The sequence below is a fragment of the Prunus avium genome, chromosome 3 (assembly GCF_965620075.1).
Source record: "Prunus avium chromosome 3, drPruAviu1.hap1.1, whole genome shotgun sequence".
NCBI lineage: Eukaryota > Viridiplantae > Streptophyta > Magnoliopsida > Rosales > Rosaceae > Prunus > Prunus avium.
Window position 1 is genome coordinate 26,949,756 of NC_142286.1, and position 27,567 is coordinate 26,977,322.

General features: G+C 35.0%; 1 protein-coding gene and 1 long non-coding RNA gene across 3 annotated transcripts; both read left to right on the forward strand.

The window, feature by feature from the left end:
* The first annotated feature begins 10,294 nt into the window (after nt 1-10,294).
* On the forward strand, nt 10,295-11,011 carry LOC148295840 (uncharacterized). The gene is made up of 2 exons (XR_015834318.1): nt 10,295-10,420; nt 10,872-11,011. It is a non-coding gene; the product is annotated as an uncharacterized LOC148295840 (long non-coding RNA).
* Nucleotides 11,012-15,095: 4,084 nt separating this feature from the next.
* On the forward strand, nt 15,096-21,899 carry LOC110757864 (uncharacterized). 2 transcript variants are annotated; one of them, XM_021959601.2, is made up of 4 exons: nt 15,096-15,308; nt 15,416-16,125; nt 18,145-18,674; nt 20,838-21,899. In XM_021959601.2, exons 2-4 carry the CDS (start codon nt 15,453-15,455, stop codon nt 21,672-21,674), a joined length of 2,040 nt encoding a protein of 679 aa, XP_021815293.1. In that variant the 5' UTR covers nt 15,096-15,308; nt 15,416-15,452; the 3' UTR covers nt 21,675-21,899. The 2 variants fall into 2 exon arrangements, with proteins under 2 accessions (XP_021815293.1, XP_021815294.1); XM_021959602.2 differs by having other exon boundaries at nt 15,450-16,125.
* The last annotated feature ends 5,668 nt before the right edge of the window (nt 21,900-27,567 follow it).

Here is a 27,567-nt window from a genome sequence, read left to right on the forward strand (position 1 = left end):
CCTCTTAGAGGAATTTTATCAAACAGTTAGGTCCCACCATAACATACCGTGCTCAAGAGCAACAGAACCTCTAGTGGATCCGCAACATGATGTATGTATACATTTTAAATTAGGGATTGTCATTGGGCCGGGCCGGGCTTTGATGGGCTTTTTTATTTTTCGTGTCTGGCTGAGGTTTCAAAGGGATCGGCCCGGGCTCGGCCATCAGACCGAGCCTAGGCCGGCTTTCCAGGTTGGGCCAGGCCGAGTAGGCCCGCCCATTGCCATATATTACCATATTGCCTTAATTTTATTGTTAAGTAAATGTGTTGTCTTTTTTCTTTAATTAATTTTTATATTACTCCATTTACTTAAGTTTATAATGTAAGTAAGGAAGTAATCCTATTTGGATTCAATTAAAAATACTAGAAAATGAAATTCCCAACAAATCAAAATATGAAATCCAGTTTTAGTATAAGATTCAGTTTATACCAGTATTGATACCTATTGACTAATTATGAAAAATGAACTTTTGAAATACTAATGTTTTCAATAATATTTTTGGCAGTTTATATTCCTTACATTTTAAATAATTAAACACAATTTTATGAGATTTTACATTGACTTATTGAGGTATCAATATTGATATAAACTGTATCTTATACTAAAATTGGATTTTTATATTTTGATTTGTTGGGAATTTGAATTTCTAGTATTTTTAATTGAATCCAAATGGGGGGATGAAAATAAGGCAATATAAGTAAATGGTCAGGCCTAGTTAGGCTTGGCCGTGGGCAGGCCGAAGGTTTCATATCCTAAGCGCAAGCCCTATCCAACCTTAGAACTGGTTGGGCCGAGCGGGCCTAATTAACCATCGGGTTAGGCTGGACTTTGACCCATCGAGCCTCGGGTTCCCCATTTTGGCCCGTGGATCGTGGGCCAAATGATGATCCCTATTTTAGATCATCCATTCCAGCTTATTTATATCTGCCTCAAGTGTTTTCAGTATTTTCTCAATTACTTGTTTCTCCTTTTAGTTATTTTGTTCAATTTCTAGACTACTAAATGTTGTATTGTACCTAACACACTAAATAAAACAAGGAAGTCCCTTTGGGTATGATAGCCAAAATCATCATCATCAGTAATACGATAAAAGTAGGTATAGCACAAACTACCCCATGATATGATGCACAACCTTGGCATGCCCCTATCATTCAAGACCTTTAAGTTGGTCCTTCTATCGAAAGTGAAAAAGGTCCACAACCTTGGGATGATGGTACATCTTTGCCAAGTGCAAAAGGAGTATTTCCTCTCTTGTCTTTTTGGTTTATCAACATTTGAAACTCAACCTTCTTGAGCAAATATTTGACAAGATTGTCCTCGCCACATCTTGCTGCAACATGGAGTATATTTTGGTCACTTGAGTTCCTCAATTCTATTGAATCGGGACAATGTCAAAGCAGCTCTTTAACAATGTCGACGTGACCTTTGCTTGATGCACAATGGATCAGAAAGTTGCCACAATGATCCTTTCTATGAGAATCCATGAGGCGTCTACCGAAGAAGCGAACCCCTTCTAGATAACCAATTGATGCTACACAATGCAGTGGAGTCCTCCCTTTCTCATCTTTTGAGTTCAAAATATTTGCTTCCATGTTTGATATTATCTTTAGGACTTCTAGCGTCAGTAAATGAATCAATTATAAATTAGAACAACATGATTATAATGATAATGTTTTTCTATTAAGAGGTTGTAATATCTATCTCACACTAGTCGCTGTGACAACAAAAAAAGTCACATTAATATTGACCCAAGTAATTCAAAACTCTAGACCCATAACCCACCAATAATAAAACCTTTAAATAAAACTCAATTTTAAAATTAGATGCCATATAGAATAAAACGTATCCATGTAATTTGATATATTTACCAATTATGCCATTAAATTACTCTTTAATTGCTGACAGTTTTTTAAGCCCCAAATTTTAAGCAATGGAATAATGTGCTACAATCCAAATTAGTTCAAACTTCCTCTTGCTTAAAGGGAAATTTGACCTAATATCCTCTAATTATGTATATAAAAATTATTGTGGGTGGTGCTCTTCACTTAAAGACTGGGTACGCTATTTTTAATAGAGTAATGCTATTTGGACACACAACATTGACACACTTAGTTGACATCCGCTGATGTGTCAATGTATCATTCGCTGAATAGAAAATGAGGAGAAAAGAAGAGCAAATGATACATTGACACATCAGCGGGTGTCACTAAGTGTGTCAATGTTGTGTGTCCAAATAGCATTACTCTTTTTAATAACCTAAAAATTATTGTGACCATGTCAACTCAAAAATAATTTACCTATATTCCACATATCTAATACATGGTAAATTATCTATATATATAAAAAGGTACATATTTATAAAGAAAAAAGGTACATTATGTATGAAAAAATAGGCATGCTATTTATAGAAAATAGGTACATTATTTCTATATAACAAAATAGAAACGTTACTATTGAAATTAGTTCTATAAAATAAATAGGTACATTATTTATGAAAAAAAAAAAAATAGGCACATTATTTTATGAAAAATATAGGTACATTATTTATGAAAAAATAGACACATTATTGTATGAAAAGTAGGTACATCTATATATATAAAGCAAAAGGCAGAGAATGGTGAAACATTCAAAATACCAGAAAATGTCCTTGATTAATGCAAACATTTAAGAATTGAAATTATTAATTAAATGAGGATTTTATGATAAATTCACACTTTTTCATATTAAAAAAAATTAAAATTAAAAGAAAAATTGGATAATGGATCCTATTTTTATGGAAAACAACTGCCCATTATCTTTTTTAATTCTAAAATAAATTTTAAATTTAAAAAAAAAAATCCTCTCACAGGCGCGGAAGCGCGTGCAGAGAGGCTAGTTATTTATGAAAAAATAGGCATGCTATTTATAAATGTAAAAAAGGGGTACTAATTTAGCTATATTTTGTAGGTATAAGAATTTACCCAGATTGTATAGGTAAATTAATTATCCATAATTCTTTTTTAGTATATTAAGAATTAATTACCTTAGTTTGTTGTATTTTAATGTACCTAGAAAATGTAGGTAATTTAGAGCAAAAACAGAAGGATCAATAACTATAGGGAGCAAAAACACATTATTTCCCTTTGAAAAAATTAATTTCAAACAATACAATTATTAAAACCTGGAATTTTTTATATAAAAATTATCTGACCAATATTAATTTAAAATTTAAAACAGTAAATGATCAAGTAGTCAAATTGGGAAACATTCCAAAGAGTACCAAGTTATATTTGAATTTTAAAAAAGAGAGGAAAAACTAACTTAAAATCCCTAAATCTATGCAAAATTGAAGCACCATTAATGTGCATATTGGTAAACACTAATTGGGGGTATTTTTGTAATTTGAAAAAGTACAATAAATTAGATTTTAAGCTTAGGTAGCTTACGACTTAAAAAAGCTTAGGTACCTTGATTAGTTGGATCCTAGTCATCAGATTTTAGTTATAAAAATTGAGTTTTATTTATAGAAAAATAAAATGATAAGACATAATTAATTTGAAGGGGAAAAGTCATATTTACTATAAATAAATAAAAAGAATTTTTTCAATGTACGAACCTTTTTTCTAGCGGCCTAGAATTGCAGCAAGCAACGGGGACTTGCCTTGAATTTCTGTGTTCTTCTCAATTGCTTTTTCTTTTATTAGCTTCACGATCTCAACAAGCCCTTGTTCAGCGGCCAGATACAAAGGGGACTTTTGTTCCTTATTAGTGTAAAGTGAAACAGCAAGATCAGCCTCTATCAAACACTTGGCTACTAATTGGTGACCTTGAATCAGGGCCTCGTGTAGGGCAGTGTTTTCCTCATTATTTTTTATCCTCGGCAACTTCAATACGTCACCATTATTTTCAACGTCTGTTGTTCCTCGTGCTTCTCGTTGAAGAGTGTTTGTTGTCGTATCTATATCCCCGAATTTGGCCCGCAATGTGGAGCGCGGTGTCGCCTTCAAAGTTTTTCTCTAACAAAAGGGGCTTGTGTTGTTGTTAGATCTCCGCTGCTGGTTCAGCTTGGCCGGAGCTCACAGCTATGTGGACAAATGTGTTATTCTGGGGGCCCTGTCGAGACAGTAACTGAACGCCAGCATTGGGATCCTGAAGCTTCTTTTCAATAGTGTCGTGAAATCTATTTGTGTTGCCATGAGTAGCATAGCTGTACAGCTGCTGGTACAAACGCAAGTTATCAGCATAACCATCTGTTTCTTCAAGGTCCTGTGTTCGATGATGCGCTTCCATTTCCTGTGATGGTAGTTCCGTTACAGTCTGTACCTCCCTATTAGTTAACAGCATGGTCAAAAATATCGGTGATATCGGAAAATATCGGTAGTCCAAAAACACGGAAATTTCGATGGAAATATCGGGATATTATCGATATCAATAAAAATTGAATAAAACCACGGAAATTGTAAGAAAAACTTGGAAATTTTTATTGAAACTTTGGAGGATGCTTATTTAGTCAATTATCTATTAGTTTATCACAAAAAATTGGAAGGAAATGCATTGCATGATGGATTTAACTAATTTAAGTTGATTATATAGCGAGCTGACAAACACCGTGAGTGTAGAAAATATGTAGTAATTAATGAAAAAAGATTAAACACACCACAATCATTTATATATAATGATTTACTACAATATTTTACATTTTATACATTGCATGATAAGATACATAAGTGACTTAGTGCCACATAGAGTTCCTATGAGATTCAAATTGTTCACTATCTTCATCATCTCTATGTGTAGAGTAAGTGTATTGTGAAGAGTAGTTATCAAATGATAAATCCCCAAAATAGTTTTGCATGTAATTGTTAACATGCCACCTAAGTATTATATATACTAGATTCCATAGTTTATAATCACAAAGTCATGAGCAGCGTGATGGTTAACTGGCTGCAAAAATTCGGAGTTGGGAGAGGTTCGAACCCCACTGTGCGCTGAGTTTAAATTGTTTAATTTTTGAAAGTTCAAGTCGCGATATTATATATACTAGATTCCATAATTTATAATCACAAAGTCATGAGCAGCGTGGTGGTTAAGTGGCTGTAAAAATTCAAAGTTGGGAGAGGTTCGAACCCCACTGTGCATTTAGTTTAAATTGTTTAATTTTTGAAAGTTCAAGTCGCGATATATCGGGAGAGAGAGTAGGAGCGGAGCCAGGATTTTATGTGTGGAGGGGCCAATATATTAGGGTTTAAGGTTGATTTCTTTCCCAGTGTTAAGCTTGTAAATAAATAAATAACCAATTATCTTTAATTTCCTATTTTCTTAAATGTACTTGTGAAAGAAAGATTTGATTGGGTGTTTCTTTTAATTTTTATTAATTATGTTGGTAGGATCTAGGAGTAACTTTGCCATATTGCTAAGGAAAGAGTCTTTTAGTTGGAGGGGGAAATGTAAATCCCTCATTCTCTTTATTGTGGGGGGCCACAAGCATTAATTTAATATATATATTGTCCTAAGTTGTACAATACAAAGGCAATATATATAGTATTTCAGAATTTTGGGAGGGCCAAGGCCCTTGCAGGCCTAAGCACACCTCCGCCCAATAGCTTGCTCACTTCAAATGAATACAGTACTAGTTCTGCACTACAACTCAATATGTCGCTTGGGAAACCCTAAACTGCATTATTTGTTAGAAAACTAGTAACTACTGGAGGAAGCCCACCAGGTCTAGCAAAACCAACTAGGTCCCCATGAAAATGATGCTCAGCCGTTGGTTATCTAAAAAGAATGGACGGGTGATGTATAAAATGGTGTCGACAAGTAGTGAAAACCAAAAGAGGTGGTCCCAATTTGTACCGAGTTCAGCGAGGTGGTCCCAATTTGTACCGAGTTCAGCGATCTGTTGTTGGTAGATTTAATTATGATATCCTTGTTATAATTAATAATTAAAGAGTATTTTAGAAATAATAGTGAATAAAGATAAAATTGTGTTTTTTTAAATTTATATAGTAAGTGGGAAAAATAAAAAAAGAGTGAAAATAGCATCACTCTTTGTCCGCGTGAGATTTTACATTGGAGTTTTTTTTATGGACAATGCTTGGCTCCTGTCCTCAGCAGCTATTAACGTGGCTTCTTTACAAAACAACACGTGTTGTTGTTGTTTTTTTTTTTTTTTTTTCCAAATCCTTTAACTCAAGTCTTTTGCTGGTTTTTTAACTTGGGTAAGTTAAGGAGGAAGAGACGAAGGCAGGGGAGGGTGACTTGCTGTTTTTTTTCTTTAAAAAAAAAAGAAGATTTTTCATGGTTGTTGAAGAAAGGAGGAGGAGAGGGAGAGGGAGAGGGAGAAGGAGGAGAAAACTTACATGCTAAATAGAGGTGATACCAAAAAAAAATTCCGGTGCCATTCTAGCCACACCAAGTTAGGCAAAACTGGAAAAAAAAAATGGCCAGAGACACCACACTAAGCCAGCCAAAATGGAAATAAAATGAAGGACTATCTTCAGTTGATATGAGGATCGTGGAAAAAAAAAAAAAGGAAAAAAGGTGGTCTTTATTTCACCCAAATTCCAAAATTATAAGAAGGAAAAGAAAGAAAGAAAAAACAGCCGGAGAGGAGAAGAAAGAAGAAGGGGAAAAGAAAGAAATGGTTAAAGAAAGAAAGAGGGTGATATTTTTACTATTTTAACCTATATATTATATCTATTTCTTATAATAATATTACATACAGTAGCCTACCCAAGCCCAAGGCACCGCCCTTGCCTTCCGCTCCTTATATATCAGGAGTCAAACATTGTCTTTTTTTATTATTGAAATTTCACATTTGAGTTACAATATTAATTAGCTTATTTACTTGGAGTGAGTATTGAAAATTGATTCAACGTCGTACACATGCATGCATCAACATCAAGACTGAATTATTTAATATAGACAAAACATTCTACCGTCAACACTGCATGCATGGACCCAACACTCTCTCTCTCCACAGCTTTTTGGTTTTTGGCTATCTTTCGAGCATAAGTTTGAAAATTGTATTTTGCAAGTTTAATTGGGCGTCTCTTTCTTTCTCTTACTTCCTTTACTCGGTTTGATTTCTGACCTTTGTTTTCTTCGTTTTCTTGTGTGGTTTGGCCATTGTTATCTGTTTTCTGTTATCTTTCTGTGATGTAAGGTCATCTTCAAGTGGGGAGGGCTACATTTAGTTCTCTAATAAATGATTTTATACAGAACATGATTAGCCCTATGGATTTCTGTTTAGATTTTTTCTTGTAGTCTTTGTCTTGTTTTAAAAACAACTTCAAAATTAATTTAAATGAAAAAAAGATGAAGGATAGTTTGTAAAAGAATGAAGAGAACGTGAGAAATTATGTAAAAAGATGAAATTGATGAAGGAAATGATGAAGATGTTGTGAGAAATTATGTAAGAATGAGGTAGGTATTTATACAAAAAATTTAGAATTTTTTTTTAAAATCATTTTTTTGGATTAAAAAAAATTAAAAAACTAGCTTACATTAGCAAACGGCTAGGTGACGTCAGCTGGTATAGGTATTGTAGGGAGTTTTGAGAATTTTCCGTCGTTGGAAATTTCTCAAGATACCGACCGCAGCCCACGGCGGGTGGTGGCGTGTGGGCCACCTTGTGGCGGCTTGTTGTGTTCTGAAATGTTTCTCACGTCATCCTGAGCACGACGGTATGCTCGGATTTGAATTTGGCAACCGTTTGACTATCGAACAGATATTGCACCTATTATGCGATACTCGGGTTCGATAGGTTCGGACCGTTCGATCAGTTTCAATTTCAATTATGTTATTTCCTGTACCTCTAAGATTGTGTAGGAACTTGCGGATTGAGAATTGGGCATCCCGGATACTCCAAATCAATTATTCTAAAGTTAGGCGAATCGATTGCTGTTCGATTGTGCGATTGGCTTAGATCCGACCGCTCGATTGAGACCAAACCTTCGGGACATGTTTAGTAGACTTTGTTGGACCTATAGGAATTTTTTGATCGGAAATCGGAGGTCGTGAGCCCCGAGGGCTCGGTTGACCAATATGGAAAGTTTGGTCGCTCGGCTGACCATGAGTCTTCTGAGACTGTCTCATCCTTCGAGAAGTATTAGAATGACCTACAAACCTTTTTAAAGGTTGTGCACACTTTGAGACCCAGGAACTAGAGTTTTGAGTTAAGTTCGTAGTTGGGTACGTTTGTTAATTAAATTAGCGTATTCTTTCGAATAGGTACTCATGCTTTAAGTACTCCAGAGGAAGAGCCCTCTCAGGATTAAGTAGCGTTGGACTTGTTGTAGTGGACATTTTTTTTTAAAATGTGCATTGTTTTTCAAATATGAAATTGCTTGCATAAATGTGATTTGATTGGAAATTGGTTTATTTTGGGTTAATGAGGTTATGGGATATCTAAGGATTATTACTTTTTATTATTATTATTATTATTATTATTATTATTAAAGTATATGGATTTGGGTTTCGAACTATGGTGATTTTGGATTGGGTGGTATCTGTTAAGTTATGAAATTTGAGTTTTGGACTAGGGCAAAATTGTAATTTCACAGATAGAGAATTAAATTGAATAAAACCATTAAATTGGGTTGGGGTGTTACAGTTTGACGAATTCCCTTATTGGTTGGAATATAGCATCAAAGAAGATACTGAATTTTGCTTACGTTGTTATCTTTTTTTAAAAAGTTTAGGAAAGAAAGTTGGAGGTGACTCATTTGTTGGTATAGGTTTTTCAAATTGGAAGAAATATTTCAAATTCATGTTGGAGGTCCCAACAGCTCTTATAACCAAGCTCTGAAAAAATGTCAAACCTTAATAAATGAAAAATAGCATATTGAAAATGTTTTCCCTAAGCACTCGCATCAATCTCAATTTGACTACAGAATCAGATTGAATGCATCTCTTGATTGTATTAGAGTTCTTCTACAACAAGGCCTTGCCTTTCGTGGCCACAATGAGTTCGAGAATTCAAGCCACCAAGGTAATTTTCTTGATTTTTTGCCATTTCTTGTTGATCACAATGAGGAAGTTAGAGTTGTTGCTTTGAAAAATGCTCTTGAAAATCTCAAAGTAACTTCTCCTAATATTCAAAAAGACATCGTAAATGTTTCAGTAGTTGAAACAACTAATGCTATTATTAGAGAATTGGATGATGCATTCTTTTCTATTTTAGTTGATCAATCTCGTGATGTATCAATAAAGGAGCAAATGGTCGTTATGTAGACGAGAAAGGATGTGTGATTGAACGTGTTGGCTGCACAATATCTCACGGACTGGTGCTCCGAGCTGAGGGGATTATGCGCCAACATAGGTCGTCCTATTTTATGTTGGATGGGTATGCGCGAGCAGTCTACCGTGCATTCAAAGATGATTTGGATGGATGGATGGATGGATTAAGTGCTCCTGCTGGATCTGACTTCTCTCAAAGCAATTGTGGCCGAGAAAGGAACAATTCTAGGTGGTCAGGTTCACAGCCTGAGCTACAAGGCCGTTGATTGGGGTCGATGGTGGAAGACGGTCGGTGGATTTGAATGGTGCTCCAGCGCCTCGCTATATTGCGAATGTTGTATGATATATGGGGCGGACGGAAAAGTAACAGGGATGGTGCTCCGACGCCTTGAGAAAATCAAGGGTCATATGATTGTGAGAACCCGTAAATATATATATATATATATAATAATTATTTATTAATAAGAAATTTTCTTATTTAAATATTTATTGTGAAGATTTATATGTTATTAAATCTTAAGCCTAGTATGAGATTATCCCTTTAGTTGAAAGATGACACCATTCTTGTTATCCATGTGTAGAGACTTAGAATTGGTTTTAATCAAACCATCATCCTTCCATTCTTCCCCCTTTCCCTCTTACTTTCTCTTCAAAAAAATCTAATTTTTATCCCAAATTGGGATGAGTTTTTCATCTATTGGAGGTGAGTCACCTAGTCTAAAGTTGGTGAGTCACCTAGCCTAAGATTCTTTCTTATTCTCTTCCTCCCCATTCATTGTATCATCACTCTCTTCTAACTTGATGACTCACATTATTTCCTTCCTCTTATGTTATCTTTTGGTGGTGGTGTTGTGCTATCATTGGCCAAAGGGGGATGACTCACATTATTCCCTTAATTTTATATCTTATCATTTGGTGGTTTAAAATATTGTATATATAAATATTATTTGTGTGCATGCATAGCCTCTCCTATAAATATCATGCTTCCTTACTTGAATCATTCATTACAATCCTTTAAGATAGATTTCTACCATGAAGTAGTGTTAGAGAGAGAGAGAGAGAGAGAGAGAGAGAGAGAGAGAGAGAGAGAGAGAAGAAAGAAAAAGAAACAAGATGAAGAACATGTGTATTTATCTTGCAATATTTCATACTTATCATGGTGAGTGGGTTATGTAATGTGTTCTAAAAGTTCTTATTTTGTGATAAATGTGAAAATCATGGATTACCATGGGTTTATTCTATTTACAAACCTCTCTCTATTTTCAAGTCAAGCATGTCTAATTTGTGCAATATTTCACACAATATATATTATTTGGAGTTTTTTTGAAGTATGTATTATTCATGGAACATGAGAACTTCAGTGACGGGGTATCCGAAGGATAAATTTACTAGACGGGGACATAGGGCAGTGAGGCCGATAGGGGTCACGTACTGGGTACAATTTGTGAAGGATAACCAAGATATGAAGTAATGATGTGATATGATATGGATTGTGTATCTTTTTATTGTATTTTTCTAGAGTGTGGAAAATGACATTGCTTGACTGGCATATTACATAATCTACTCACTGAGCGGTGGTTTGCTCATCCCTCACCTATTTTGTTTTTCAGATCAATTAGTGGGCAAGACAAAGCTGAAACCAGAGAGGTTGGATTAGTTTAGAGTGATAAACTTTTATTTATATCTTGTACCCTTGTAAGATTATTATATTTTTCTTTTTATAAATATAATGGTAATGTATTTTAACCAATTTTTCAGTCATTTTATTTATTTATTTCAATTCATGCACCCTAATTCGGGAATATTCTTTATTCTCGAATCGGGTCGTGACAATGATATATTTGACGTATGGAACAACTTACCTTTACCACTACTCCTAGAAAATCATTTAAAGATTTTGAAAATGCATTACAGGAAGATAAATGATAGTTAACGATAATTTGCTCCGTGGGAGGCTTGTTTGGTCGGGGACCCTTTGAACGTTGCTGGGGGTCTAGTATTTATAGAAAAATGATGAAGCTTGTGAAGGCATGATCTGAGGACTATCATCTACCTTTCCTTTCTTAGTGGCAGTTCCCTTTGTTTATTCCTAGTGGCTCAAGTGGCTGTCAATCAGAGCGTTTCCCAAGTTAGTGGGAGCATCTTTATGGAGCTCGGCCCTTACCCTAGGCCTCTATTGTTCGTAGCCGTGATCGAGCATCTGGCCAACAGTTTGCCTCGTAATGGTGACTTTGGTGTAGGTCCTGCAGCATTACGGTCTGAATTAAAGTATTTCCCCCTTTTCAGTCGTGGGGTGGAAAGTTTTTGCTTTCCCAGGAACCCCGTTCTAGGTTTTCCTCGGTAGGACCCTCCTTCGCGCATCTCGAAATGGTGGATAGGTCATAACCATTATCTGTTGTCTGCTGGCCGTTCGACCTTGCCCTAGGATAACGTGGTCGTGGTTTCGAACCTGTGGCATGCTAGTGATGCGGCCTCAACCTCCATCCATCCATGACTGTGCATATTTCAACTCAACCTTTGATAAGATGGTTGTGGCTTCCTACCAAGGCTTGTTCGATTCGTTCGATTTTTAGTCGGTAATTAAGCTGCTGGGACGTCGCCACGTGGTTGAGTCGATAATTTCAGGCATAAACAGAACGCTTCATAGGTATTGAACATGTTACAAGTACCATAGCTGAACCACTTAAACAAGTATTGATGCATTATTTTCTAGACATAAATTGAGTATGTGTAGACACAAGTATGTATTATTTTCTAGACACTAGTATCAAGGTTATGATGGGGCCAGTAATATGAGTGGAGAGTTCAATGGTCCGAAAACACTTATTATGAGGGAGAATGAGTTTTTTTACTATGTTCACTATTTTGCACATCAACTTAGTTCACTATTTTTCTTTCTTCACCTTAGTTTCTAATGTGGTAAATATTGTTGGAGCATCATCTAAGTGTCATGACATTCTTCGGGACACGCAAGCTCTCAAAGTAGTTGAATCACTAGCCAATGGGGGGCTTTCTAATGGGAAATGTTTAAATAAAGCAACAGAGATTAAGCGTTCATGTGATACACGTTGGGGCTCATATTATGCTATGTTGATAAACTTTATTACCATGTTCTCATATACAAATGATGTGCTTGATGAAATTGCAAATGATAGATTGACTGTTGATAAACAAATATCAGGCATTTATACTGCTAGAATTAATGCAATTATTTGATTTTGTATTCAGTTTGCATTTGATGAGGAATTTACTTGGAATCATGAACGCATTGTCACAAGCTTTATAGAGGGATGATCAAGATATTGTGGTTGCCAAAGCTTTAGTTGAATTATGTAAGCAATAATTCCAGAAGATGTAGCCCTCCCTACTTGAAGATGACCTTATATCACAAAAAGATAAGAGAAAACACATAACAAGGCCCCAAACCACACAAGGAAATGGAAGGGTGCCCATCCGGCCACAAAGAAAACAAAGGCTAGAAATCAAACCACGTAAAGGAAGTAAGAGAAAGAAAGAGACGCCCAATTAAACTTGCACAATACAATTTTCAAACTGATGCTCGAAAGATAGCCAAAAACCAAAAACTATGGAGAGAGAGAGTGTTGGGTCCATGCATGCAGTGTTGACAGTATAATGTTTTGTCTATATTAAATAATTCAGTCTTGATGTTGATGCATGCATTTGTACTTACGTTGAATCAATTTTCAATACTCACACCAAGCAACTCCAATGTGAAATTTCAATAATAATAAAAACTCCAATGTAAAATGAGGAGAATGAGTGTAAAATCTCATGCGGACCCACCTATGCGAGCTTCTATCAGACTCTTACTAGAATTATTTAGGGTTTGTCCAATATAGATCCCTACATTTTCTATTTCCTAGACATATACCCATCACTCTATAAATCTATGTGTAAAACCCAATTTCAAATTTAAATGACCAGTAGGATATAAGAGGTCGTAGTATTCCTAGGTTTTTACATCGTTGCCACCAAACTTCATATTTTATTTATAATTTATTTCAAGCATTTCATTAACTATCATAATTGTAATTAACACTTCCTATTAATAGCATATCAATCACCTCATTTCTTTTGGTTGTCATTCCCTCTCACATACCGCCCCCTAAAATTGCAAACCAAAAAAAATGTCTGTAAATTACATATCCAATAATGTACCTATGAAAAATATAAATTTAAATATATTATTTAAATAAAATATAGGTATATTATTTACAAAAAAAAAAATTTAAAAAAAACTAAGTCAATTACTTTGTAATTGAAATTTCCGTACATTTTTCATAAATTAAAAATAGGTACACAATAATTTATAGAAAATATAGGTACATTATTTACCCATAGGTAAATTATTTTACAATATACCTATAAATGTGTATAGGTACATTATTTAGAGAGGAAAAATGGGTTCAGTTAAAAAAATACGTACATTGTTTTACTAGGTACATTATTAGAGGAAAAAAATAGGTACATTATTTGGAGAGAGAAAATAGGTTCATTTAAAAAAATTATTTTTCATAAAACAAATAATAGGTACTTTATTCAGAGAAAAAAAGGTACATTATTTTGAGAAAAAAATAGGTACATTATTTAGAAAAAAAATAGATTCATTTAAAAAAAAAATTGTTTTTCATAAAACAAACAATAAATAGATTATCAAAATATTTTTCAACATAATTAGAATGTACAATATTATTCATAAAACTATAATAAAATAGATTACTAGTAGTATAATTCATAAAAGGAAAACAACAAAAAATAAATAAATAAATAAACCAAAACGTTTTTTTTTTTGGGGTCATAAAACAAACCAAAACGTTATACTAATACTTTAATGTTGAATTTCATATTTAATTTCAAATAAGTTTCTAAATTAATTCCTACATCCATTACAACAATTTGAAGATCTTTCCAAATTCAACGTGTGCCATTAGTTACACCCCACATAAGACGTTAACTTGTAAATAGGGGTAGTTTTGGAATCCGAAAAATAGAATAAATCAGATTTTAAGCTAGATTAGGTAACTTGCTTACTTGGATCATAGTCATTGGGTTTTTTTTGAAAAAATTGGGTATTTTAAATAGAAAAATAAAGAAAAAGGTTGTAGGTGATTACACATGAATTTTATGGGTCTAAGCTCAATTTACTATAAAAAAAACTCCAATGTAAAATGAGGAGAATAAGTGTAAAATCTCATGCGGACCATTCCCAAAAGGAGTTAACACTCTCAGATCGCTGGACCGCAGACATTCCAGCTAAAAAAACATCCCTCACATGCAACGCTTACACTATTTTTGGTCTTCATACAATGACTGAGTCCATTCATCATCTTTGAGTTCAAAAAATTTCAAGAATTTTCCACCATCTTTTTTCGAACTCTTCATTTGTAGATGACCTGTCGATGAACTTTTCAAATTCCGCCATAAAATTTTCATGCCGTATAGTTATATGGCCAAGATTTTTAGAAACCTTCCCCAACATATGCCACAAACAAAAACAATGATAAGCATTTGGAAAGACCTCTGACATAACTGATTTTTTAGATTTGTCATGGTCAGTGATTATTACTTGTGGAGCTTGCGCACCACCACCCATAGCTTTCAGCTACGTCTGTTGATTCCCATAGTATTTAATTATCCCTTTTATACTTTTGTCGGCAGTTAATTGTCCAAGTTTTTATCCTTTCAGGTAAGTAGGGTCATTGATTCATTTTCTCGTTGTTTTGGTTGCTGGCGATTCATGTTAGTATTCAATTTTAACTAGGTGGTTTTGCTAATCCAACATCACCCGTCCATTTTTTAGAGATCCAACGGCTGAGCATCACTTTCATGAGGACCTAGTTGGTTTTGCAAGACCTGGTGGGCGCTTCCTCCAGTAGTTACTAGTTTTCTAACAAATAATGCAGTTTACGGGGTTTCCCAAGCGACATATTGAGTTGTAGTGTAGAACTAGTACTGTATTCATTTGAAGTGAAGCGAGCTATTCTTCTCCCTCTCTCTCTCCCGAGCTCCTCCTCCATCATTTTTCGGTAAGTACGTCCAGACCTTGATTGTATCTAATTACTTAATTATCTGTAATCATATATATACATATATATAGTTAAGTTGATATAATTAAGAGGCCGTTAACTAATAGGGAGGTACGGACTGTAACGGAACTACCATCACAGGAAATGGAACCGCATCATCGAACACAGGACTTTGAAGAAATAAATGATGATGCTGATAACTTGCGCTTGTACCAGCAGCTGTACAGCTATGCTACTCATGGCAACACAAATAGATTTAACGACACTATTGCAAATGAGCTTCATGATCCTAATGCTCGGGTTCAGCTTCTGTCTCGACGGAGCCCCCAGAATAACACATTTGTTCACATAGCTGTGAGCTCCGGCCATGTTGAACTAGCAGCCAAGATCTTACAACAACACAAGCCCCTTTTGTTAGAGAAAAACTTTGAAGGCGACACCGCGCTCCACATTGCGGCCAAAGCTGGGGATATAGATACGACAACAAACACTCTTCTCCGTGAAGCACGAGGAACAACAAACGTTGAAAATAATGGTGATGTATTGACGTTGCTGAGGATGAAAAATAATGAGGAAAACACTGCCCTGCACGAAGCCCTGATTCGAGGTCACCAATTAGTAGCCAAGTGTTTGATAGAGGCTGATCCTGCCGTTTCACTTTACACTAATAAGGAACAAAAGTCCCCTTTGTATCTGGCCGCTGAACAAGGGCTTGTTGGGATAGTGAAGCTAATAAAAGAAAAAGTAGTTGAGAAGAACACAAAAATTCAAGGCAAGTCCCCATTGTTTGCTGCAATTCTAGGCCGCCAGAAAAAAGGTTCGTACATTGAAAGAATAATTCTTCTTTTTATTTAGGGCTTGTCTAATATAGGTCCCTACAATTTCTATTTCTTACATCATTCTATAAATCTATGTATAAAACCCAATTTCAAACTTAAATCACCGGTAGGATATAAGAAGTCATAATATTCCTATGTTTTTACATCGTTGCCATCAGACTTCATATTTTATTTATAATTTATTCCAAACATTTCATTAACTGCCATAATTGTAATTAAAACTCCGTATTAATAGCATATCAATCACCCCATTTATTTTGGTTGCCATTCCCTCTAACATATCGCCCCTAAAATTGCAAACCAAAAACAAATGTAAATTACATATCCAATAATGTACATATGAAAAATATAAATATAAATATATACTTATAAAAATAGAGGTATATTATTTACCAAATTTTTTTAAAAAAAACTAGGTCAGTTACTTTGTAATTTAAATTCCGTACATTTTTCATAAATTAAAAATAGGTACACAATAATTTAAAGAAAATAGATACGTTGTATAATTGAAATTTATGCACATTTTTTCAATTGAAAGCAGGTTCATTATACTAGGTAAATTATAGAAAATAGATACGTTGTATAATTGAAAATAGGTTCATTATACTAGGTAAATTGTTTTACTAGGTCCATTATTAGAGGAAAAAAATAGGTACATTATTTGGAGAGAAAAAATAGGTTCATTTAAAAAAAAATTGTTTTCATAAAACAAACAATAAAAAGATGATCAAATTATTTTTCATAAAACAAGTAATAGGTGCTTTATTTAGAGAAAAAAATAGGTTCATTTAAAAAACTATTGTTTTAAAAAAAAACAAAAAATAGATTATCAAATTCTTTTTCAACATAATTAGAATGTACACTATTATTCATAAAACTATAATAAATAGATTACTAGTCGTATATAATTCATAAAAGGAAAACAACATAATTTTTTATTAAATAAACCGAAACGTTAATCACCTATGGATTACTAATAAATTAATGTTTAATTTCAAATAAGTTTCTAAATTAATTCCTACATCCATTATAATTCATAAAGGGAAAGAATGTGTTTTTTTTTTTTTTTTGTCTGAACCATGAGGTGGTCCTGGATGGGCCCCAACTATGGGTGGCACCTTTAAGCTTTAACCACAACCCAGACTAATCCCCATTCACACCGGGTCGGCCCGTAAGGGGTAAAGTGTTGGCCAAAGTGGTGACTCCGTACGAGAGCAGGGATCGAACCCCTGACCTCTCTTAAGGAATGAGAGTGCTGAACCACTCACACCAACCACCTTGGTTAAAGAATGTGTTTTTGCTCCCTATAGTTCTTGATCCCTATATGTTTTAGGTTCTCTAAATTATCTACAATTTCAAGGTACATTAACATACAACGAACTAAGGTAATTAATTCTTGGTAACTAAAAAAGAATTATCGGTAATAAATTTACCTACACAATCTGGGTGAATTCTTATACCTAAAAAATGGGTAAATTAGTACCCTTTTTTATTTTTATAAATAGCGTGCCTATTTGTTCATAAATAATGTACCATTTTTCATACAATAATGTGCCTATTTTTTTCATAAATAATGTACCTATTTATTTAATAGAACTACTTTCAATAGTAACGTTTATATTTTGTTACATGAGCTAGAGGAATTTTGAACTAATTTTGATTGTAGCTCATTATTCCGTTGCTTAAAATTTGGGACTTAAAAAACCGTCAGCAATTAAAGAATGATTTAATGGCATAATTGGTAAATAAAATCAAATTACATGGACACATCCCATATGACATCTAATTTTAAAATTGGGTTTTACTTAAAGGTTTTATTATTGGTGAGTTATGGTCTAGAATTTTTGAATTGTAAGGGGCTATATTATTGTGACTTTTTTTGTGTGGCAGCAACCAGTGTGATAGATTTTGATAGATGTTACACCCTCTTCATAGAAAAACATTATCAGTATAATCATGTAGTTCTAATTTATACTTGATTCATTTACTGACGCCAGAAATCCTAAAGATAATATCAAACATGGAAGCAAATAATTTGAACTCAAAAGATGAGAAAGGGAGGACTCCATTGCATTGTGCAGCATCAATTGGCTTTCTAGAAGGGGTTCGCTTCTTAGGCAGACGTCTTGTGGATTCTCATCAAAAGGATCATTGTGGAAACTTTCCGATCCATTGTGCATCAAGCAAAGGTCATGTCAACATTGTTAAAGAGCTGCTTCGATATTGTCCCGATTCAATGGAATTGAGGAACTCAAGTGACCAAAATATACTTCATGTTGCAGCAAGATGTGGCGAGGACAATCTTGTGAAATATTTTCTCAAGAAGGTTGAGTTTCAAATGTTGATAAACCAAAAAGACAACAGAGGAAATACTCCTTTGCACTTGGCAAAGATGTACCATCATCCCAAGGTTGTGGACCTTTTTATTTTGGATAGGAGGATCAACTTAAAGGTCTTGAATGATAGGGGCATGACAGCTCTTGGCATTTCAGAAAGCACTTTGGAAACTAGTGCATCATATCATGAGGTAAGTTTCTGCTATATCTACTTTTATCATATTATTGATGATGATGATTTTGGCTATCATAACCAAGGGACGTCCTTGTTTTATGCAGTATGTTAGGTACAAGTCGGCATTTAGTAGTCTAGAAATTGAACAAAGAACTAAAAGGAGAAACAATTAATTGAGAGAATACTGAAAACACTTGAGGCTGATATAAATAAGCTGGAATGGATGATTTAAAATAGGGATCATCAACCCCATTGTTCAACAAGTCATCCATCTCATAACAATGGGAACCACATCGGGTTGGATCTGAACTCCATGATGATCTGACTGGCCCATCCTCGTTGAAATCCCTTCTTTCCATCTCGCTTTCTCCTTCTATGCCTCCAAATTCGCCCACCCAATCAACACCACCAACAACTGCTCGCCAAATCCTTGCATTCGATACCCCTCTTGTTCTCCCTAAACCCTTGCGATCGTTAAGTCTTGAGGGAAAGTAAGATTTCAAGAGTAGAGAGACGAAGAATGAGTTTTGATACTTACGAGAGAGAGCGCGAGTGGATTTAGATTGGTCAAATTTTTTGAGGCAAAGTGTAAAAATTTTTGGGCGTGAATTGAACTGAGTAAAAGGCTAAAACTTTTACTAAAAAAAACTTGAAATATATATGGCATCAGTTTAAATATCGACTGATGCTACTTCATTGGCAAGGATTGCCAAGCATTAGTAGCGAGGTCTTTATAAACCTATGGTCCTCCTATTACTTATGGAACTGGTGCCTTAGAGACTAACAACATCGGTTTCTTAGTTTACCGATGCATATCAACCGATGCCTAAAGTGAATTTTGACATAGTGAAATCTGGTAAATTAACGCATAGAATTAAGGGAACTCAATAGGAACTTTATGATTGTGGTAGATACTAACCCAATTTCACCTAATCTAGATAAGGTCAATGACTAAAATATAGCATCTAATTTTACAATAATGTAATTAAAAAACCTCTAAATTACACACATTCTCGGCTGCCTCCTCTGCCACCACCTCCTCCAACTAGAGACCAACTCTGGCCCCCCTTATTCACTCTGAAAAATAGAACATTTTGTGTACTTTAAGGCACTCAAGCCTTCCCTCAAAGGAGGAAGTCTCAATCACAAACCATTGCACTCACTTTATTTTTGTGATATTTGTTCAGTTACACAATATTTATATTAAAAGACAAAGGTTTTTTTAGAAAAAAAAAATTATTTAATCAATACCGATTCATGCATGATTCCAAAATTTATAAGTTTTAAACCCTTATGTATATTATATTGTTATTAATATTTTTTAGGTATATACAATAGATTCTGCAATGTAGTGTATGTTTTTATGTTACTCTTATATTGGTATATGTAGACTTGTACAATAGAAACTGCAATGTAGTGTTTATTTTTATGTTACTTATATATTGATAATTTTAGACTTATAGAATAGAAATTGGAATTCAGTATGTATTTTTATGTCACTTTTATATTGGTTTTGTTTAGGCTTTTAGAATAGAAAGGGCAATGCAATGTGTATTTTTATGTTATTATTGGTATACTTAGGCTTTTACGATAAAACTGCAATGCAGCGCACGTCTTTTCTTTCTTCTTCTTTAAATTTAAAAAAAAAAATTAAATTAAATGAAAATGGTGTCACGTGACAATTGGTGGTGGGTGGTGGCCGGAGATGGTGGTCAATGAGTGGCAGCGGAGGATGGCAGCGGTGACTAGTGTCAGCGGTGGAAGAGGGTGTTGGCGGGTGGCAGTTGGTGGCAGGTGGCAATGGGGGTTTATAGTTGTGCCAAAACAAAAAAGAAGGGAAAAGGACAAACGTAAGTGTAAGTCATGCCTATAGGTATAGCACATGGGCTTACTCATTGACCTTTAACAAAACAAAATTTAAAACTAATTCACCTAGCCCAAAACAAAAATAGGCCATCATATACTAATTATTAAAGTTTTTTTTTTATCACTATACACTAATTTTTCTTAGAATTAATCCATTTGACACTCTAAATTCGAGACAACTACAATTTAAATTTTATTCACCATTATTATTGTTTTTTGAGTTGGGATTAATTTTTGATACTACATGCACGATTCTTATGCCTTGGTTTCAAGCAGCAAAGTTTTCAATATAATAATAGTACGAGTTGCGCAGGTGATACCTGCTGTAAAAGAACCAAATGGCGTGATCCAGTTATATTCCTCAGAGAAAAATGCAAGAGGCTCAAGCAGCCTACCTGAACTTGATCAAATTTTGGTTGAGCCAGGTATGGAAACAAAAAGAACTACTGCCGCTGCTGTTCAGATTCAGCACACAGCAGTAGCAACAGCTTGGTGGCTGATAAATAGACTGGTAAATTGCTTGGAATACCCAAAAACTTGGTTGGAAGAGACACGTAGCATGCTGATGATTGTGGCAACCATGATATCAACTACAACTTTCCAAGCTGCAGTTAACCCACCCGGTGGTGTTTGGCAAGACAATAATACAAATAGTAGCGCTGGAGGCACTACTTATTGCACCCAAAATAACATATGCTTTGCTGGAACTTCAGTGGCAGGCAGCGCCTTCCCAAAAGAGTTCCTCGCGTTCGTAACATTCAATACCGTCTCGTTTCTTGCTTCTCTTTGTGTCAACCTTTTGCTTGTTGGGGGATTTCCCCTCCGGAATCGCGTAATTATGTGGCTTTTATCAATGGCCATGTGTCTCACTCTCACTTCTATGGCACTCACCTTTTTACTGGCTAACCTGTTAGTAGTTCCTAATACTGACATTCTCGTTTCACAAGGAGTTATATCCCGTAAATCCGCTGTGTGGGCTTGGATTGCGTTGCTTCTAACCATTGCTTCAATCCACACCATTCGCTTAATCATTTGGTTGTCAAGGAAGTTGTGGGGCAGGTTCAAGCATAAGATCCCAAAAAGCCTCAGGAACGTGGTTGATAGTTTGGTGGATAGTTCGAGAGCACGTCACCGTACCAACAAATTCTGAGGAGAATATACGCCTGTTGTTTCCTTGTGTGTTGGAGGAACTACACCGGATTGCTAAAGTAAACCATCTATTTGACGATGGTGAATGTGTTTAACGAGAACCAGCAGGTTGTGTTTGGCTAGTGAGCTGTGTTTGCCTTAATTTGTTTCTGTTACAATTTGTCAAGAGTGAGTCAGAATGATCAGTTTGTTTATTAATCTGAAATCTATTTTTATTTCCTCCATACATATATATATACTAGCCTCTCTGCACGCGCTTCCGGGCTTGCGAGAGGCTTTTTAAAAAAAATTTAAAATTTATTTTAGAATTAAAAAAGATAATGGGTAGTTGTGTTCCATAAAAATAGGATTCATTATCTGATTTTTCTTTTAATTTAATTTTTTTTTAATATGAAAAAGTGTGAATTTACCATATTATCCTCATTTAATTAATAATTTCAATTCATAATATTTGCATTAACCAAGGGCATTTTCTGGTATTTTGAATGTTTCACCATTCTCTGCCTTTTGCTTTATATATATAGATAACTAGCCTCTTCGCACGTGCTTCTGCACCTGCGAGAGGTTTTTTTTTTTTTTTTAAAATTTATTTTAGAATTAAAAAAGATAATGGGTAGTTGTGTTCCATAAAAATAGGATTCATTATCTGATTTTTCTTTTTATTTTAATTTTTTTAATATGAAAAGTGTGAATTTACCATATTATCCTCATTTAATTAATAATTTCAATTCTTAATGTTTGCATTAACCAATGGCATTTTTTGGTATTTTGAATGTTTTACCATTCTCTGCCTTTTGCTTTATATATATAGATATATACACAATCCTCTTCTATTGAGGGATCCCTCTTTAGTACAAAAAATTTTCAACGATCCAAACAATTTATTTTTTCAGTCTACATTCATAGATCATTCTTGCAAAAAATTAGACAAATCGGAAACAGATTCAATATCCAATTGTGTCATACAAAATCAATGAACACGGTGCTTCAAGAAAGTACTAAAATTTTAATAATTCAATTTAGTGGTCAAATGACATCAGATTCAAGGGATTTTTTTTTGTAGAGATGATCTTTGAATGAGTATCTATAAAATAGACGGTTTGGATAAGTGAAATACAATACGGAGGTTTTTGTACTTGCTCAATTTTAACTAAAAAATAAAGATCATGAATGCGGATGCTCTAAGCTTTGCTTAGCTACTAAAAAAGTACAAAGACGAGGAGGAGAGGAAGATGACGAGATTCAGACACGCCACTTTGGGAAGGAAAATTGAGAGGTGAGTGAAATATTTTACCGGGTTGAGAAAACGTAAAATTTAGGTCAGGTGACGCAAAAGTTAATATAGAAAAGCAAAGTTTTATAACACGACGGTTTTGATAAAAACGGCCCTAGTATAGCAGTTAATACGACACGATACATGTAGAAACCGATGTGGTTGATAATAATGTCAAACGACTTTTAGTATTACGAAACTACCGTGGTTATTTACAATTTTACACGACAAAAGTGTATTTTTGCAGACGTGGTATAGTATGTTAATACAACGCTCTTTATGAATAAACCGTTGTGGTTATTTACAATTTTACCTGACAAAAGTGTATTTTTGCGGATGTGGTACATTAAGTTAATACGGCACTCATTATGAATAAACCATTGTGGTTAGTTGGAACAACCTCGATGCTATATTCTACAATAACGACGTTTATGTGTATAGACCAAGTGGTGTACTTACTTAATACGTCTTGTAGTAGTAAAATTGCGACATGGTATATCCTTTAGAAAATGGTAGTTAGATTCCTAGTGACGTTGTAACACTTTATTACGGCGTAAGAAAAAAACCATCGACGCCTTACAAAATAAAATTATTAGGTGGGCTTTTCTTTTCCTAGGACCCATCTGGATGTAAAGATAAATTGGGGTTGCTCAATCGGTCTTCACTTTTACTTTTCTATTAGGGTTTCCAACTCTAACTAAAGTCGCATATGCCCTTGGTTCTCTCTACCTCTTTGAAGGACTGGATTTGGGTGCAATAATTTGGATGTTGGTATGTGTGTGTCTCTTTCCCCTCTCTGAAGGTCCAAAATATTGTCTTTCTCATATTGGTGGTTCAATTGTGATGAGGAACATAGCTCCCACTAGTAAGATTTCATATCTCTAAGGATCTCATTTGCATTTCTCTGACGATTTCATTTAGTAAACAAGCCTAAAAATTATATCGCATACGACAGTTTTCCACATAAACCGTCGTGTTTTTACTCTATACTTGCCATTTTGTTGATCTACTGTCGTAGGTTACCAAAACCCAGAAAATAAATCTTAAAAAGCAATACAAATTTCAGATGACGATAGTCACAGAACGACAATTGTATAAAGGAAATAAATACGACGGTATTTTTTAGTTAACGATGTGGATTCCTATAATATTATACAACGCTTATTATGAAGAAACCGACGTGGTTAGGTACAAACAACCCGACGCTATATTCTACAATAACGAAGTGGTAAATTACATTTACCATGACCGTTTATTTATACAGACCGTCGTGGTGTACTAACTGAAGGGAATATTGTGGGAATGGTGTTGTGTAGAGATTTCTAAAAACTCTACAACCAAACTTTGAGAGTATAAATCACCTAGCATGCCATATCTAATATGAAATCAAAGTAAGAGCGGAAGATTAAATAAACTAGGGATTCATGCAAGTCTCATTTGGTCCCAATCTTTATAAGTCTATGAGTGTGCACCAAAGACTCTCTAAATCCTATTTGAGAGAAAGATAAGATGTTCATACCCTTGGAGCGAATCTTGGAACCAAGAATGGTGTTCAAGTAGAGGGAGTGGTCTCTTTGTTGTTGGCTCTCCCTTTGATGTTGATTCTCCACCTTGTAGCTCTCCAAATACATACAAAGATATGCACCTCCCCAAAGCTCTTCACCAAGGATTGAATGAGATGAGAGAATGAGTAGACAACAAGTAAAGACTGGTGCTAGCATCCTCACTTGATGTGATAGATTCAAGGGGTTAGGGAGAGAGAGCTTGATGTTTTCTCTCTTCCAATTTCACCAACTTGAAAACCCTAGGATGATAGGATTTCATAGCTACACACTTATAGGATAAAAAATGTCACAAGAGTGACAAAAATGCCCCCAAGCCCTAGTGTATAGCCACACCCCTGGTTTTGTGTGTCATCTTTTGCTATCTTGGTCCAACACATTAATCCTATAATGTGTCACATATGTGCCTAAGTCCATATGGTTAAATCCCTTTTGAATTTCCAAGTCATATGGGACCTTTAATTAAAGTTTCATAACTTCAATTTAATAATTAAATTAATCTAATCAATATAATTACTTTAGTGACTTGACTAATTCAATCACTCACTTGTCTAACGAGTGTTGGTCCTGGTCATTCTTAGTTGACCATGTCAAGTGTCGCGTCAACCATTTGACCTTTGACCTTTGACTTTCACATTGACTTTGACCAAGTCACAAAATCATTCATTCTCTTCATAATTTCCCAATTGATTCCTTTTCGGTGTTCAATCTTATAGGTTCTAATTAGCGAGGTAGTGGGTATGAATGATTCACTCTGAATCAAGTGTGAATTGTATCCCTCCATACAATTCTCCCTATTGGCGAAGGCTAATTATAATTAGTCCTTATAGGGCTTCCACAAGCCATGAGTGACACCTAGAAGTATGTCATGGCTACCCAAGCTAAAAAGAATTCATTTAGAGAACCTAATCAGTTTGTGATTACAATGCAATTTGATCCTTCTCTAATTCAATTCTCTATGTCATATTCTCAGGATATGGTAAACTTGTGTCAAAATCTCTAATATGACATCTCTTGATTATATGATTCAATTTGATGAAATTGCAAACTATTGGAATATTTTGATTCACTCTTATGGAACAGTTTAGCTTTCAAGCAAAACCACTTGTTTTTATCTGATATGTTTAATTAAAGTGGTCATAAGGGTTTCATGTGTTTTCTTTTGTTTAGTTATTAACTTATTGTATTTTTGTTGTCAAACTAGTTAGTTCTAATGTGATACAATGTAGCTCTACTTCAGGTTTGTTGATGCTCAAAAATGGTTTGGCACTTTTGGGCCCAACTTAGTGATATGTTGGCCTTCGGAATGTCTTGGGCCTCGGTAGAGCGCTAGATCTGCAAAAACAAGGGCGCTCGGTAAGACCTAAGGCACTGGTGTGGTACCGGTCGAAGGCTCTCCGATACTTAAGTAAGTACGGAGTGAATAGTAATCTGGATAGACTAATGGCTAAGTATGCCGAAAGTTCAAGTTACCTCCATTTTGGGACTTATGCCCTTTTTATAAATCTTGGGAGGTGTGCAAGTTGTGTATATTTTTTATATGGGATTGTAGATATTCATTGTGGGTGCTCCATGTGTCCAGAAGTTATTTGGGCTATGGCATTACGCTCGGCAGTCAGGAGGTACCGAATGCTGTCTTACCGATTCCATCTTTAGTCCACGTGTCGTTTCCTTAGTGGTCCGCCAATTGTGGCGAAAAAGAAGTTAAGAAAATGATCATCGGCACGTGTCAATCCTCTTCCACTGCTAGCTAATCGTGGTCATTCTTCAGCACAACAAGGCTCATCTGCAAAGACAGTTGCTGCTCCAGCAGCCGAACAGCCTTCGTATGCAGCTATTGCTACTATACAGCCGCAACGTACTGGTGTATCTGTACCAAAGAATGTCACCTTAAATGAGATGTTCACGGATCGAACGTGGCATGGAAATCGATTCACATTTCAAAACGTGCTTAGGTCAGTTTCATTTACCAACTTTTTAATTATATATAAAATTGTATCTACTACTTTTAACTTTATTCCTTTTTAGAAGTGCCATTGGGAAAATTGCTAATCTGGAGTTACAAGGTATAACAAAAGGGCCCTTGAATGATTTAGTTGTCATAGATACTGGCCATCAGGCTGAGAAGCAGGTGGATGAGATATTATATTGTTCACCCCAATTAGATTTAGTTCCTATGATGGTAGAGTAAAATTCCCCATTGGCTTGAAAACCATTGGTGGTCAACAAGTCAACTTTCTTTGGTGTGCGAGCATGCCATTGTTAGCGGTCAAAACCCTAACAGACTTATGAAAAGTAGATAACTTGCACCCCAAGTTACTGACTTTAAACAAATGATTGTGAATTTGCGTGAGGAATATCTCCCAAGTAAGTTCTTTTCTCGCCTCAAACTGGTGAGGACTTCACAATTTCTCACAGTAAAAACTAGTAGTTGTGGCCAAAATAAATATTGAAAATAAATCAAACAGTTTTAAATGGAATTGCCTATTACAATTTAAAACAAAGGGGAACTACCACGTCTGAAAGCACAACAAAACATTGGGCTTCAATTTCTGCCTGGGTTGTTGCATGTGACTCAGGTTGGACTGATATATCTGTGCTAGATTGAAACGTCAGCACCTTCAACTGATGAGGTTCAGCTAGAAATTGATAACAATGTTGAGATTGGCAAAGCTTTAATCTATTTTAGCCATGGAGATGCTTGTTAGATGGGTAGAATTGAGATCTCTTCAATCTGGACGGGGCTGGAAATGGCTGGATTGGCGATTGCTAACCTGGAGTTGCACTTCAGTACATGTTCTGCCTTATTATGAATCATCCAAGAGCTATTCTGGCAATTCTGAGAGATCAAGGCACCTCTGTAAATTTGTTGAGGTTTTCATACTATGAAAAACCTGAGTTATGCTTGATTTGGCTTATGCTAAACCAAATTTGTAACGAGAGAAATCTCATTTTCTTCGTGAATTGCTTCTTTAAGTTGAACTGAAGTCAAAAACCCGAGTTCTAGCTGTTCTGTATTTTATAAATCAAAGAGCTTGGTTGCTTCAGAGTCTGAAGGC

Excerpts from the sequence above, each read along its gene's own strand:
- LOC110757864 (XM_021959601.2), top strand. The coding sequence starts at position 15,453 with ATGGAACCGCATCATCGAACACAGGACTTTGAAGAAATAAATGATGAT. Across the intron at positions 16,126-18,144 it reads TCTAGGCCGCCAGAAAAAAG|AAATCCTAAAGATAATATCA; the intron begins GTTCGTACATTG and ends TACTGACGCCAG. Across the intron at positions 18,675-20,837 it reads CTAGTGCATCATATCATGAG|GTGATACCTGCTGTAAAAGA; the intron begins GTAAGTTTCTGC and ends CGAGTTGCGCAG.